A 14,529-nucleotide genomic window follows, 5' to 3' on the forward strand; every position below is an offset into this window, starting at 1 on the left:
AACTACAGAACATTCATGAGAGAAATTGAGGAAGACACAAAGAAATGGAAAAACGTTCCATGTTCATGTCCTGGAAGAACAAATATTGTTAAAATGTCTATGCTACCTAGAACAATCTACACATATAATGCCATCCTTGTCAAAACACCATCAACTTTTTTTTACAGAGCTGGAACAAATAATCCTACAATTTGTATTGAACCAGAAAAGACCCCGAATAGCCAGAGGAATGTTGAAAAAGAAAAGCAAAGCTGGTGGCATCACAATTCCGGACTTCAAGCTCTATTACAAAGCTGTCATCATCAAGACAGCATGGTACCGGCACAAAAACAGACACATAGATCAATGGAACAGAATAGGAACCCAGAAGTGGGCCCTCAACTCTATGGTCAACTGATCTTTGACAGAGCAGGAAAGAAGATCCAATGGAAAAAAGACAGTCTCTTCAACAAATGGTGTAAAGAAAATTGGACAGAGACATGCAGAAGAATGAAACTGGACCATTTCCTCACACCACACACAAAAATAGACTCAAAATGGGTGAAAGACCTAAATGTGAGACAGGAATCCATCAGAATCCTTGAGAAGAACACAGGCAGCAACCTCCTCGACCTCAGCCGCGGCAACTTCTTCCTAGAAACGTTGTCAAAGGCAAGGGAAGCAAGGGCAAAAATGAACTGTTGGGACTTCAACAAGATAAAAACCTTTTGCACAGCAAAGGAAACAGTCAACAAAGCCAAAAGACAACCGACAGAATGGGAGAAGATATTTGCAAATGACATATCAGATAAAGGGCTTGTATCCAAAATCTATAAAGAACTTATCAAACTCAACACCCAAAGAACAAATGATCCAATCAAGAAATGGGCAGAAGACATGAACAGACATTTCTGCAAAGAAGATATCCAAATGGCCAACAGACACATGAAAAAGTGCTCAACATCCCTTGGCATGAGGGAAATCCAAATCAAAACCTCAACGAGATACCACCTCACACCAGTCAGAATGGCTAAAATTAACAAGTCTGAAAATCTTTTTCAGTATAGCTATAGATAAAATCTTGTTAATATCTAAATAATCTTCATTTTGATTTTAATTTTCTAATTGGTCCAAGTGATTTTGAAGATGTTTTCCCCAAGTGTTTAATAATAATTTTCTTTTTTAACTTCTTCATTGGATTATTAGAATTATAGCTTCTATCAATAGGTAACAGTACTATAAGACTTCTAATTTTTTAAATTTATGGTGAATTACATGATCAATTTTTCAAATGTTCCATGACTACCTGAGAAAATGGTGTATATTCTCTGTGTGGGGCACTAACACACACACATATAAAATACATTTTGTTAAATAATTTTGTAGGTTAGTTGTGAATCCTTTTATCTTCATGTCTAAAGTAAGTGTGTATAAATCTCCCACTATGATTGTTGCTAAATCAAAATCTTTATAGACTTATTAGAATCTGTGCCATTTTAAATTTTTCTATTATATTATTCAGTATACAAAGATTCCTGTTCTGTTGTTCACTGCAAACAAATTATATGTTGTTCTGTTAAATCACTTGGCTTTAAATTTTACCTAACTTCATATTTTCATTTGTATTCTTTTTCCATGGGGTTTGTCCATGTGCCTGTGTTTTTCTTGATTTTCAATATCATTTTTCAAAGCGGTATAGTTTTACAAGTTGTGTAAGTAATTCTATCAGATCTATGCTTTCTCTTCATTGAATAACTAGGTCATGGCAATATTTTGTTCTTCTAACACGTGTTGCTATGAACATTCTTGATCATGTTCCCTGGTGTATATCTGCACAAGTTTACCTAGAGCATACACCCAAGAATAGAATTGCAAAGCCACAAAGTTAAAAAAATGTTCAACTTCATAAGATGCTGCTATTTTTTAAATAAAAAGCAGTTGTACCAGCTTACGCTAACAGCAGTAATATTTTTACTGGTCAGTTCTTATTTTTCTCCTAGTAAGTTTTTCTATCAGACTTCTTAATTTTTATCCATATGGCAATTATAAAATGGTTTCTCAAACCGATCTTAATTTGCATTTCCTTAATTATTAATGAGATTAAGCACTTTTTGATAGATTTGTTGACCATAATTATTCCTTACTCTGTGGAATAATTATGACGTGTGCCCAGTTTGTAACTCGTTGTGTTTTTCTTATTCGTTTTATATATATTCTGGATACTAATCTAGTATTAGTTGTGTGTGTTGCTTCTCTCATTGCTTTTGCAACTTTATGGTATATTTTAACAGCATTCTTAAATTTAATGTAGTCCAATTCATCAATTTTTATTTTAAATAAGTTTTTCCTGTTTAGAACATCTTTCTCTTCTCCAAGCCCAGTAATGTATTATTTACTTTTTAGATGTTAAAGTTTTGCTCTCATATTTAGATTCTAATCCATTTGTAAATGACCTTTGTGTATGGTGTGAAGTTGAAATCTATTTTCTTTTCTTTTTTCTATGTGTAAATTATTTTTTTCAATGTCATCCGTTGATTTTTCCTTTTTTCACTGATCTTTAATGCTATCTAATGGTTGTATATCAAATGTTACTTAATGCGCACAGAGGGTAAATTGAAACAGCTTCTATGCAGGGTAATTTGTAATCTTAACCAACCTTACAAATAAGTAATTTCACTTTTGGAAGTTAGTCCTATAAGCTTGCACATGTGAAATGACTTGTGAATAAAGTTAGCTATTGCAACAGTCTTCGTATTGCCAAATATTGGGAACAACCTAAATTTTAATGAATAATAAACAGGATGAAATAAATTTTCATGCATTCATATAATGAAATACTATGCAAATGTTTTATAAAACCTGTAAGAACAACCAGGAATTGTTAAAATTTTTATTATTTCATGGGTCATCTGGGTGGCTCAGTCGTTAAGCGTCTGCCTTCGGCTCAGGTCATGATCTCAGGGTCCTGGGATCGAGCCCTGCATCCCGCTCCCTGATCCCTGGGAAGCCTGCTTCTCCCTCTCCCACACCCCCTGCTTGTGTTCCCTCTTTTGCTGTCTCACTCTGTCGAATAAATAAATAAAATCTTTAAAAAAGAAAGAAAATCATTTAAAAAAATTTTTTTTATTATTTCCCCCTGCAGATCCTTTACGTCTATAGAAACCCCAAGGATGTTATGACATCACATTTTCATTTTTCAAAATCATTGAGTGTATTAGAAGATTCAGATAACATAGAAGATTTCATGGAAAGATTTCTAGATGGAAAAGGTAACTATGAATTTTTTGTCTTGCAAAATGTTTATGAGGCAATGTTGCCATTCAACCAAACTCTCAAACTTAGGGGACATATTTTACAGAGATGAAGAAGGTTAATAATTGAATAATGTGAGAGTCACATTAGTGGTTACTAGTGTCTGTCAACTTAATCTTTCCCTCAGTGGCTTTTCCATTCTCACTAGCACCACTTTGGGGATTATCAGGGTTGCAAAGGCATATGTTTAAGAAATATTTTGACTGGATAATAAGAGAACCACAAATGGGCTAGCAGTTCAAACTAGCTAGATCCAAAGCTAGATCCATGTGTCTTAAAATAGTTAATGTTCAGGGAGAGTTTAGTTAATGTGCTCTGTCCTGGACTCGTGGTAGGCCTTATATCAGAGCTATAGAATTTTCACTCTACTACAAGGGAGGATAGATTGATGCAAGAGGCTCGTGGAATGTGGAGTTAGGGCTCTCATTCACTTAGAAGATTCTGTCGCTTTATAGATAGCTAATGTTGCTACCCAGAGATCTTAAAATAGATAACAAGAAGAGAAATAAAGACATGTTTTCAGGAGGCAGAAGTAAAGAAAAGAAGTGGGCTTACCTTAAAGAAATCTTCAAAATTAGTACTTTGGGCTTCTTTATTCTGCATTGCTCCTTTTCTACATACTTAGGAAAGACAGGTTTCTATTAAAATCATGTAATTGTTCCCCACAGTGGGTGGAAGCCTTTGGTTTGATCACATTAGAGGCTGGTATGAGCACAGACATGACTTCAATATTCTGTTCATGATGTATGAGGAGATGAAGAAGGTAACGAGGAAAATGTTATTATTGTTTTTAATTATTTCTTTGAAACCTTTGCTTATCTTGGTTTCAGTGAACTACATTCTAGTTATCTTCATACCTAAAGACTTCTCAGGCTTTTCTGGGGGGTTTCTAATGTCCTGCCATCCTTTAATTACTCGTCTTCCTCAGGGTTCTCTTAGCACTTTACACAATCATCTTTTATGATTCTTTTTCAAGTAACCATCTGTAGCAATAAAGGCAAACTCAAATATCTAGAGCAACCACACCTTAAACAAGAGAAAAGCACTGCAGAGCGCTGGGCAGACAAGCCCCTGAAATATGCTGAATTAACCAGAGGTGGATGTATGCCCTATGATGCAAGTTCGTTCTTTCCTTCTTTCTTTCTTTTTTTTTTTTACATAATGTTTACATGTTGGCGTCCAATCAAAGGTCTCTTAAAACATTCCATAAACCAAGTAAAGCACATTTGAAGTTCACTATTGTGTGGTCTTCATTGATTTATTTAAAAAACTATTGAATGCCTACCTTGCGACAGGTACTAAATCATGAGACAAAGAAGATTAAACCCTTTATTTATAGAGCTAATAGTTCAACAGGGAAGACAGGTATTCACCAGCAGGTATATATAATCCCAAACTGTGATATGTGTTACTAAGGAAAACTATAGGTACAGTATCAGTACACGAAATGAAGAAAACTGGTAGAGTCAAAGTGATAGGCAATGTTCTCTGGAAAAAGTAACGTGAAAACTACAAGTTAACAAATATGAGTTAACAAAATGAGGAGCGGTAAAAGAGAATTCTAAGCAAAAAAAAAAAAAAGTGCAAATCGCCTGAAGCATTAAAGTGCAAGACATCTTTTAAGAAGTGAAGGAAAAAGTTAAAGAACAAGGTGGAAGTGACAAAAGATTAAGATAGAGAGTTGCATGGGAGCTAGATTGTGCAAGGTCTTTAGATATGTTACTGATAGTGATTTCTTTCATCTTTAAAAGCAGTAAGTCCTTGAAGAGTAATAAGAAGGATAGAGACCAGTGAGCTAATCCACTGAAAATCAACGGTGTTTTGGATTAGAATGGTATCATTGAGATTAAAGAGAATGCAGAGCTCTAAAACATATTTAGGAGGTAAAGAGCAAAAGGGATTATGCTTGGGAAAAATGAGGAAGAGAGGTGTCAAGGGCACTTCCCATATTTCTGGTTCATCTATCAGTGTAGATAATGGTGTCATTCGTGAAGATGTTTAGGGATCACAGAAGCAGGATAAGGGTTAAGGGAGAAGATTATCACGTTGGTTTTGACACATGGAGTTTAAGATGCCTTAGAAGTATCAAGTATCCAAATGAAGACTTTTGGAAATAAATAGAAAATACAGGTGTAAAGGTCAAGGAAGAGCTGGGCTAAAACATCAGTGATATTAATTTGGGCATAATCACAGTATAGAATATAACTGATAACAAAGATATTCATTTGGGCATCATCACTGTATAGAATGTAATTGAGACTCTGGGGGCACCAGGGGGGCGCAGTTGGTTAAGCATCTGACTCTTGATTTCGGCTCAGGTGGTGAGATCGAGCCCTTCAGTCTCTGCGCTCTGTGTGGAGTCTGCTTGGGATTCTCTCTCTCCCTCTCCCTCTGCCCCCCAGCCCCCAAACCCCACTTTCTCTCTCTCTCTCTTAAATAGATAGATACATCTTTAAAAAACCAGAGACTATGAACATGGATAAAATTGAGAATGGGAAGGGAGGGAAGAAAGGGAGAAGGAAGTAGGAACAAGGGGACAAAAGGGGAGGGGAGAAGAGAAGGGGAACTAGAATCTATTACTGAGAGACCTTAGGATACTATGTTTGGGTGGAGAGGGATGAGCTCACCAAGGAAACAGAAAAGGAACAGTCTGAGAAGTAGAAAGAAAATGAGAAATTTGTGATGACATAGAAGCCAAGCAGGTGGGTTAAGAAAGATCTTTAAGATCTTTTTAAGATCTTTAAGGCTGCCAAAAAGTCAAGTGAAAAAGAGAGTTTAAAATGTCCATTAAATCTAGTGACATGAAGCCTGGAATGAAGCACAGTAAACCAGCTTAGAGCAGGTTGGGAAATAAGTTGGTGAATCCCAAATCGCCAGCTCAAGCACATCTATATTGTATCTGTCTTTTATGTACCTATTTTCATGTCTAATATTTGGCCTTCAAACAAAGCATGCCCAAAATAAAATTTACCACCTCCAAGAAAAGCTACTTCTCCTGTAAATTGCACTGTCATTCAAGTGGCCTAAATCAGATTTCTTTTCTTGCAGTGTCTTTGTCTCGCTTTGGGTATCAGGGTAATGCTGGCCTTATAAAATGATTTTAGAATTACTCTCTTCTTCAATTTTTTGGAAGAGTATGAGGAGGATTGGTGTTAATTCTCCTTTAAATGCCTGGCAAAAATCACCAGCAAAGCTATCTAGACTGAGCTTTTCTTCCTTGGGCCCATTATATTTAATGACTTGCTTTACTCTTTCCTCATGAAATTGTGAACTCTTAACAAGCACAAATAGCATATTATTATTCTCTTGAACTTCTCTAGCACCTAGCACAGCTCTGAAACATATAAGAGAGTCTACAAGTGTTTCTTGCACGAATGAGTGATGAGCTATCCTTATAAAATAAAGCAGTAGGAAGCTATAACAAAGCTGACAGCCAGAGCCACCATTTTCATAGAAGGAACAAGGAACTAACACATTCTTGTGAAACTTTAGACTTAGAATAAGCCCCCACACCTTCAGTTTTCCACAATGTGGTAAGGTTGTTAGGCGGTAACTCATGCATTTCTCTCTCATACGCCAACTAGTTTCTCCTACGATTCTTGCAGGATCTCAGAAGTGCTGTGCTTCAGATTAGCAGTTTTTTTGAGAAAGAACTGAGTGAAGAGGACATGGATGCTGCTGTGGAACAAGCTACATTTCAGAACATGGCATCTGATCCACAAATCAACTGTGATTATATTCTAAAAGATGTAGTCAAGACACAAGTAAATGAAAGAATTTTCCTGCGCAAAGGTGATGGTCAGTGGTTTATAGAAGAAAAAGCGTTGAAACTTCTCTTGAGTCCTTGGCTCCTAAGCTAAATAAGGAGTGCTTCCAACATGTCTCTCCTAGTACTATCATTGGGGCCCCAAGAAGAATCGACAATCCCAACCAAAATGGCTCCGAGAAGTGTCCCAGGAAACAAAACAGTTCTTTAGTGCAGAGCCTGACACTGGAACCTGATTTATAAATGTAAGTTTCCTTCATTCACTCTCACTTCCCATTGCTCAACTAGATCAGATATAAAGCAATTCTCACGTCCTTAATAGTTTCCTGACTGGCTTAAATGCCAATAATAATGTTTACAAAAGAAAATCTGAAAGCTGAAGATGCCAAATTATTAATCTTCATTTAAAAATTGGCTTCAGGTCATTTCAAACGTCATGAAGTAAAACTGCCTCAGTGCCTTCTCTGGGAACCCTCTGTGACTTTGACTTCATTACTTGAAAATCTTTGGGTCTCTTTTTTTTCCATTTTAAAAATGAAGAAATATTCACCTTATAAGCTTGTATGAAGAATTATATTACCCGATGGATGTCCCTTGCCAAGATGGCACCTGGCATTTAGTAAAATGTATTTAAAAATTCTAATCTCTTTATGTATTTTAGTCTTGCTTTTCCTTCTACTTTAGAAGGTAATAACTTAATGGTAGTGGTTGGTGGAAGTCTAGCAGTTAAGGAAGTGGACTATAACTGTAAAACTGTAATTATAGTCCTAAGTTTGTTTCTGAGCTCATCCTTGTATAAGGAAAAGTGAAGTGTCAAACCCCACAGAGAACGAACAGATATTTAACTTGGCTTGGAGGAAGGATTAAAGTGGCTGGAGGAGACTTTTACCCTGTTAGTGCTATTTCTTCACCTACCTGCTGTTGATGTGCTTATCCTCCTAGGTACCCCTGCAGACTGGAAACGTCACTTGACCGTGGAGCAAAATGAGATTTGACAGAATATTCCAAGGCAAAATGAAAGATTTTCCCTCGAAGTTCATCTGGGATCTAAATGAAGACTAGAATCAGTGCAAAAGAATCATAAAAAACTCTACTAACAGGAAGCTTACTTTAATACACAAATAAGTTTGTGCTTTTTATGCAAATGTTAATTATAAAATTTTATTGATAAAAAAGATGAGTAAATTGTGCTTAGATTAGTTACCATGATTTTGCTGAGCACTTTGAAATTTCACAAATTAAATTATTTGAAAGAGAGTCTGCATGGGTAGCCTGCATAAAAAAGAAAAAAACAGAATGTGTGCAACACGAATTGTAAATGTCTTGAGAGAGTTTCCTTAGTGTGTATTTTTTTTTAAAGATTTTGTTTATTTATAATAGAGAGAGAGAGAGCATGAGCAGGGAGGAGGGGCAGAAGGAGAGGGAGAAGCAGACTCCCCGCTGGGCAGGGAGCCCAATGCAGGACTCGATCCCAGAACCCTGAGATCATGACCTGAGCCAAAGGCAGACACTTAACCCACTCAACCACCCAGGCACCCTGTATTTTTTCCTTTATCTACAATTAAATTTAGGATCAATTAAACATTAACAATATTTTATTCTTGCAATTAAACTTTAATTATTTGGTTTAAAATCAGTGTGATTGTCAAAATTAATAGGCAGCTCAGATGTAAACACATGGATCTTTTTAATACTTTACCAGATCACACATTTGCACTAAAGATTCAAGGATCAGAGATGGATTAGTCATCAAGTGGTTCAATCATTTAAATGTTTGGATACAAAATTAGTTGTATTCATAACATATCACTCACTAATTCCATATGTATTTAATAGTTAAATATTTAAGATAAAATCATTTTGAATAACTAGAAAAATATAGATGAACCTCTTTACAATTCCCAAATGGAGAAAAATTTTGAAGCATAAAAGCAGGGGAAGAAATTTAAAAGAAGAAAATTTAGTAAATTTATATTCATAAACATTTCAAGTCACCACCATTCATAAGAGTCACAAAGGGAAACAACCCAATGTCTATGTACAGTAAAATACATAAGTAAATTGTGGCAATTCCTATAAGGAAACACCATACCTCGGTAAGGATGCATGAATTACAACTACATGGAAAACATAAATGACTCAGAAATATAATAGTATTGGGGGAAAAAAGCCAGATGCTTATTGCACGGGATTTTAAAAGCTGGGATTTTAAAGAGTGGCTATGTTTGGGGGATGGTATAGTAACAGAACAAGTAAATGAGAGAATTCCTTAGGTGTTGAGAATATTCTGTTTCTTGGTCTTAGTGCTGGTTCCAGAGTTGTGGTCACTTGGTGAATATTCACTGGGCTGTGAATGTATACTTTATCAATGTTTTTGTATATTTGTTGTATTTTAATATAATTTGTGAAACAATTCCCAAATATGAGAAATTTTTGTTAGACAAGACCAAAAAAGCTTGCAATTTATTGGGAAAACACACAACATTAATTCAAGATTAGCAAAAGTGTAAAAATTGGGGAATGTTCCATGTTGAGTAGGGTGGAATAAACATTCTCCTGTATTTTTGTGGAAACACAAATCAGTTCAAATCTTCTTCATAGCAATTTTGAAACAGAATCAAGAGCATTAAAACTAGTCACATCCTGTGATCCCATTATTTCATTTCTAGGAAACTTCGGAACTCCGATTCAATTAACTCACTTTTCTATACTTTGAATTTTCTTTTCACTACATTTCTTTTTCCAACTAACATATTTTTCCATGTCCGTGCAATTGGCTTTTTTTTTGTTTTCAGATAAAACATCCATTTACATCTTTGCGGAGAACATATATCTGAGGTTTTCTGTCATTTTTGAAACTCTTTCTCCTGGCATCTTGGTCAGGCACTTTGTTGCAAGTAAGAATAAGCTACTTCTAACCAGCTTGGACAAAGTAGGTAATTCATTAAAATGACTCATGGAACACAGAAAAAAGAGTTGTCTTGAACTTCCTGAAGAACTAGAACATAGAAGTATGAAGCAGTCAAAGATTCATATATCTTTCCACTTTTTAAAAATTCTCTCTCTGTTTTCGAGTTTCATGGTCTCTCATCTCTGTGTTCTTCATTGAAAGGACACATGTTTCTTTCCTCCGTCTCTGAAGACTGGCTTTGCTTCGGCATGATAGCAGTCATACACTATGTTCAAATGACCTCAGTTCAAACAACAAACAGAGATAGGCTAGTGTTGTTAAATTCAAATTAAAATTTCAGGAAGAGAAACTGAGTGGTGTAGGTCACTTAGCTTCCTTTAGGAGTCAACCTGCGGTCAAGGCAAAACAGTCGAGTACAAACAGCACCTGAAATTCTGTAGCATCCTTCAGGGGATAAGAGAGACAGTAGAAGAAAAAAAAAGTGACACTTTTTATGGCTTGATTATGTCCTCCAAAAAGATATGTTGAAGTCCTAATCTCCATTACATCAAAATGTGACATTATTTGGAAATAGGATTATTATAGATGTAATTAGTTATCTTCAGATACTGGAGTAGGGTGGGTCCTTAATCCAGTAAAATTGGTGTCCTTATAAAAAGAGAGACACAGGGTGAAGATGACCAGGTGACAACAGAGGCTGGGTTTGCATCAACAAGCAAAAGAATGCTGGAGATGGCTGGAAAACAACAGAACCCAGAAGAGGCAAGGAAGTATTCTCTTCTACAGGCTTCAGAGGGAAATCTTGATTTTGTACTTAAAGCCTCCAGAACCGTGAGGCAATAAATTTCGGTTGTTTTAAGCCACCTGCATATTGGTATCTTTTTTACTTTTTTTAAAGATTTTATTTATTTATTTGACAGAGAGAGAGACAGCGAGAGAGGGAACACAAGCAGGGGGAGCGGGAGAGGGAGAAGCAGGCTTCCAGAGGAGGAGGGAGCCGACGCGGGGCTCGATCCCAGGACCCTGAGATCATGACCTGAGCTGAAGGCAGATGCTTAACCGACTGAGCCACCCAGGCGTCTCCTGCATATTGGTATCTTTTTATAGCAACTCTAGGAATCTAATACCATATTCTATAACTCATTAATAATTGCTACTCTAAACCACGGCCATGAGGCAGATTCTGGAGCCACACCAAAGAAGTCAGTAGGATAGCATAGTGCTGATTAGCTCTGACGCGAGAGATAAATATCCAAATACGTGTCACCAAGCACTGTTTAATAACTGGAGATAGAAATCCATTCCCTCCACTCTTGTTCAGCATAGTACTGGAAAAGTGTAGCTAGCACAATAAAGCAAGGAAAGGAAATAAAAGCACAGGAGAGGAAGAAACAAAACCATCCCAGTCGGCAAATGGCATGATGGTTTATGTAGAAAATTATAAGAAATTAACCAAAAAAAAAAAAACCCCCCAAAACAAACCTATCAGAACTGATAAGTGAGTTTTGCAAAGTTGCAAAATGCAAGTTCCTGACTCACAGAAATCAATCGTATTCAATATGCTAATGATGAAAAATTGTAAACAAATTAAAAACATAATGCCATATACAATTACTCCAAAATAAGAAAATATTGGGGCACCTGGGTGGCTCAGTCATTAAGTGTCTGCCTTCGGCTCAGGTTGTGATCCCGGAGTCCCGGGATCGAGGCCCGCATTGGGGTCCCTGCTCAGTGGGAAGCCTGCTTCTCTCTCACCCACCCCCCTGCTTGTGTTCCCTCTCTCGCTGTGTCTCTGTCAAATAAATAAATAAAATCTTAAAAAAAAAAAAGAAAATATTTAGGTGCACACCTAACAAAATGTGTACAGGGTCTGCATGCAGATGAATAAAAAATTATAATCACAAAAACCAAGGAAAACCAAATTAAACTATTTATTGAGTGTAAGATTCATCAAAGTAAAGATGTCATTTCTTCCCAAATTAATCTATAGGTTTAATGAAATTCCTACCAAAATCCAAATACGATTTTCTGTAGCCATACAAAAGTTAAGTCTCAATTTTAGGACTTAAAAAGATGTGTACCCCCATTAGCTATCAGAGAAATGGAAATTAAAGCTACTGTGAGATACCACTATATACTTACTAGGATAAATTTTGAAATATTGACAATACCATGTGCTGGCAGAGATGTGGAGCAAATGGATCTCTCCCACATTGCTGGTGAATATACAAAATGGTCCAGCCACTTTGGAAGACACTCTGGCAACTTATCATCTTACACATAAACTTAGCATATGACTCAGCAATCCCACTGCTGGGTATTTACCCTAGAGGATAAAAACAAATTCACACACAAACTTGTATAATAATTTTCATAGCATCTGTCTGTAATAACCCCAAACTGGATGTATCCCAAATGTCCTTCAATAAGTGAAGAGATATAAAAAACAAAAACAAAAACAAAAAACCCTATAACCTATCCACACAATGAAATTCAGCCCAGAAGGGGCACCTGGGTGGCTCAGTCATTAAGTGTCTGCCTTCGGCTCAGGTCATGATCCCAGGGTCCTGGGATCGAGCCCCGCATCGGGCTCCCTGCTCGGCGGGAAGCCTGCTTCTCTCTCTCCCACTCCCCCTGCTTGTGTTCCCTCTCTCACTGTGTCTCTCTGTCAAATAAATAAAATCTTAAAAAAAAAAAAAAGAAAAGAAATTCGGCCCAGGAATAAAAAGGCATGAACAAAGCACAATAACCTGGATGGATTTCAAGGGCATGATATTAAGCGAAGAAAGCCAAACAAAAGGTAACACACTGTAGGATTCTATTTTTATGCTTTCCTTTCTTTTTTTTTTTTTTTAAGATTTTATTTATTTATTTGACAGAGAGACACAGCAAGAGAGGGAACACAAGGAGGGGGAGTGGGAGAAGAAGAAGCAGGCGTCCTTCAGAGCAGGATTTCAGCCAGGTTTGATTGTAACACTCACATATCTCCTGTTCCCTAATTGGCCATTGGAGGCTGATCAAATTAGCTAAGCGTGCTGCATGTTAGACCAATGGAAGAGAAGAGAAGCAAACAAAGGAGATGATGATGAACATTTTGGGAAAATGGAAATTCTGAGATTGACTGAATGAAACTACTGAATGTAAGCTAATCTACTCAATCTAAATAGCTGTTATGACAAAGGAATCGGAGTCTACTAGAACCGCCCTGAGAAAATGAAGGAGCCAATATACCATCGGACTATCAAAGTAATCGCAACTTTGCACGATAAAAGAGGAATTCCATCAAAAATATGGCAGTCTTGCAGAAACAATTCTTTAGGGGGAGTTAGATGAATGGGAGATGCTGAGGCGAGCCTCCGCGTGGCTCGGGGCAGCCGTTGGGTGGGCGCGGGGGCCCTGAGGCCTCTGCCCGCTGCAGTGGGCGAGCTCCCCATCCACTCTGCCGGTCATGGTGCCCTCTCGCACCAACGTGGCTGCCGGGATCCCCAGTAGCAAAGTGAAATACTCAAAGCTCTTCAGCACTGACGCTGGACACCTTCACCGTCAGCAGGAAACTTCACCTGCTGAAGCCAGCTTTAAATTGCAAAGATGTGTAGTGAGATCTCACTTATTAAAGTTTAAGAAAAGCTCTACTAAGATTCCTTATAGGGCCATTGCCTGTGCCGCTGCCCAGTTTTTGATTGGCGCCTTTCTGGTTATTGTGGGCTGCCTCCTGCTGGCGGGCTACATCAGCAAAGTGGGGGCCAACCGCGCCGTTCCGGTTCTGATTATTGGCATCCTGGTGTTCCTGCCCGGGTTTTACCACCTGCTCATCGCCTACAGAGCCCGCCGAGGCTGCCAGGGCTACTCCTACAGCGACCTTCCGGACTGTGATGAGTGATGACTAGCCCCCAACCGCAGCCACGAGAAGAGGACTCAGGGATGGCGCTGAGCGGAGCCGTAAGGCACTTGGCAGAGGCTGTGGAAATCTATGCTTCAGGACTAAGGAACTGGCAGCTTTGTAGATACTTAGCAAAACTATGGCCAGGTTTTAGAAATTCATCCCCAAAATGTTCATTGAGCTTATAATCAGCCAAATAGGAAGCTAGGAAGTGCTCCGTTTTTATTTTCCTGGCCCTGGCTAAAAACCCTGACAGATTTTTCCACGTGGATATGTGTAGTGGAAGGATAGCATTATTAATTGTGCGGGGAAGTGAAAAGTTATTCTGTAGAACAAAATGTTGCCCCCACCATCCTATTTAGAGCTGAACTCTCTTTTAAGTAGTCCTCATTGATAATTTTATTTTGTGGCAAATGGAAAAATGCAGGATGTCTACTTTCATATTAGTAAGTAATTTATCTGGAAAATTTCTGAGTATTTTATCGGCATGCTTATCTCCAACTTTGTAGCCTATGGATATCTTGGTAAAATCAAATATCTACGTAGGAGAAATAAAGAGAACAATACAGTTGTGTTGTGTGGAGCTTTAGAGTCAGATAAAAGTGGTTTTACATCCCAGATGCCAACTTTTTAGCTGTATAACCCTGGACAAACTAACCTAATACTCTGAGACAGAGTTTG

The 14,529-nt window shown here is 37.6% G+C and overlaps 2 protein-coding genes across 2 annotated transcripts; both read left to right on the forward strand.

Annotated features, from left to right (window-relative positions):
• The first annotated feature begins 312 nt into the window (after positions 1 to 312).
• LOC123836506 (amine sulfotransferase-like) lies at positions 313 to 8,291 on the forward strand. The gene is made up of 5 exons (XM_064596963.1): positions 313 to 651; positions 3,122 to 3,248; positions 3,960 to 4,054; positions 6,897 to 7,083; positions 8,000 to 8,291. Exons 1-5 carry the CDS (start codon positions 313 to 315, stop codon positions 8,050 to 8,052), a joined length of 801 nt encoding a protein of 266 aa, XP_064453033.1. The 3' UTR covers positions 8,053 to 8,291.
• A 5,125-nt stretch (positions 8,292 to 13,416) lies between these two features.
• LOC123837082 (transmembrane protein 230-like) lies at positions 13,417 to 13,848 on the forward strand. The gene is made up of 2 exons (XM_045866052.1): positions 13,417 to 13,510; positions 13,565 to 13,848. The coding sequence occupies exons 1-2, from the start codon at positions 13,417 to 13,419 to the stop codon at positions 13,846 to 13,848; spliced, it is 378 nt and encodes a 125-aa protein (XP_045722008.1).
• Positions 13,849 to 14,529: the final 681 nt, after the last annotated feature.

The sequence above is a fragment of the Mirounga angustirostris genome, unplaced genomic scaffold (genome assembly GCF_029215605.1).
Source record: "Mirounga angustirostris isolate CCGP_5_RB_7025 unplaced genomic scaffold, mMirAng1.0.hap1 SCAF_8, whole genome shotgun sequence".
In the NCBI taxonomy this organism is placed as follows: Eukaryota; Metazoa; Chordata; class Mammalia; order Carnivora; family Phocidae; genus Mirounga; species Mirounga angustirostris.

What these genes read in the sequence shown, in the direction of transcription:
- LOC123837082 (XM_045866052.1), top strand. Translation starts at nt 13,417, where the DNA reads ATGGTGCCCTCTCGCACCAACGTGGCTGCCGGGATCCCCAGTAGCAAA. An exon ending in TGACGCTGGACACCTTCACC is followed by an intron (nt 13,511 to 13,564) that starts GTCAGCAGGAAA and finishes AAAGATGTGTAG; the next exon opens with TGAGATCTCACTTATTAAAG.
- LOC123836506 (XM_064596963.1), top strand. Translation starts at nt 313, where the DNA reads ATGGTACCGGCACAAAAACAGACACATAGATCAATGGAACAGAATAGG. An exon ending in TCCTAGAAACGTTGTCAAAG is followed by an intron (nt 652 to 3,121) that starts GCAAGGGAAGCA and finishes TTCCCCCTGCAG; the next exon opens with ATCCTTTACGTCTATAGAAA. An exon ending in AAGAATTTTCCTGCGCAAAG is followed by an intron (nt 7,084 to 7,999) that starts GTGATGGTCAGT and finishes TTATCCTCCTAG; the next exon opens with GTACCCCTGCAGACTGGAAA.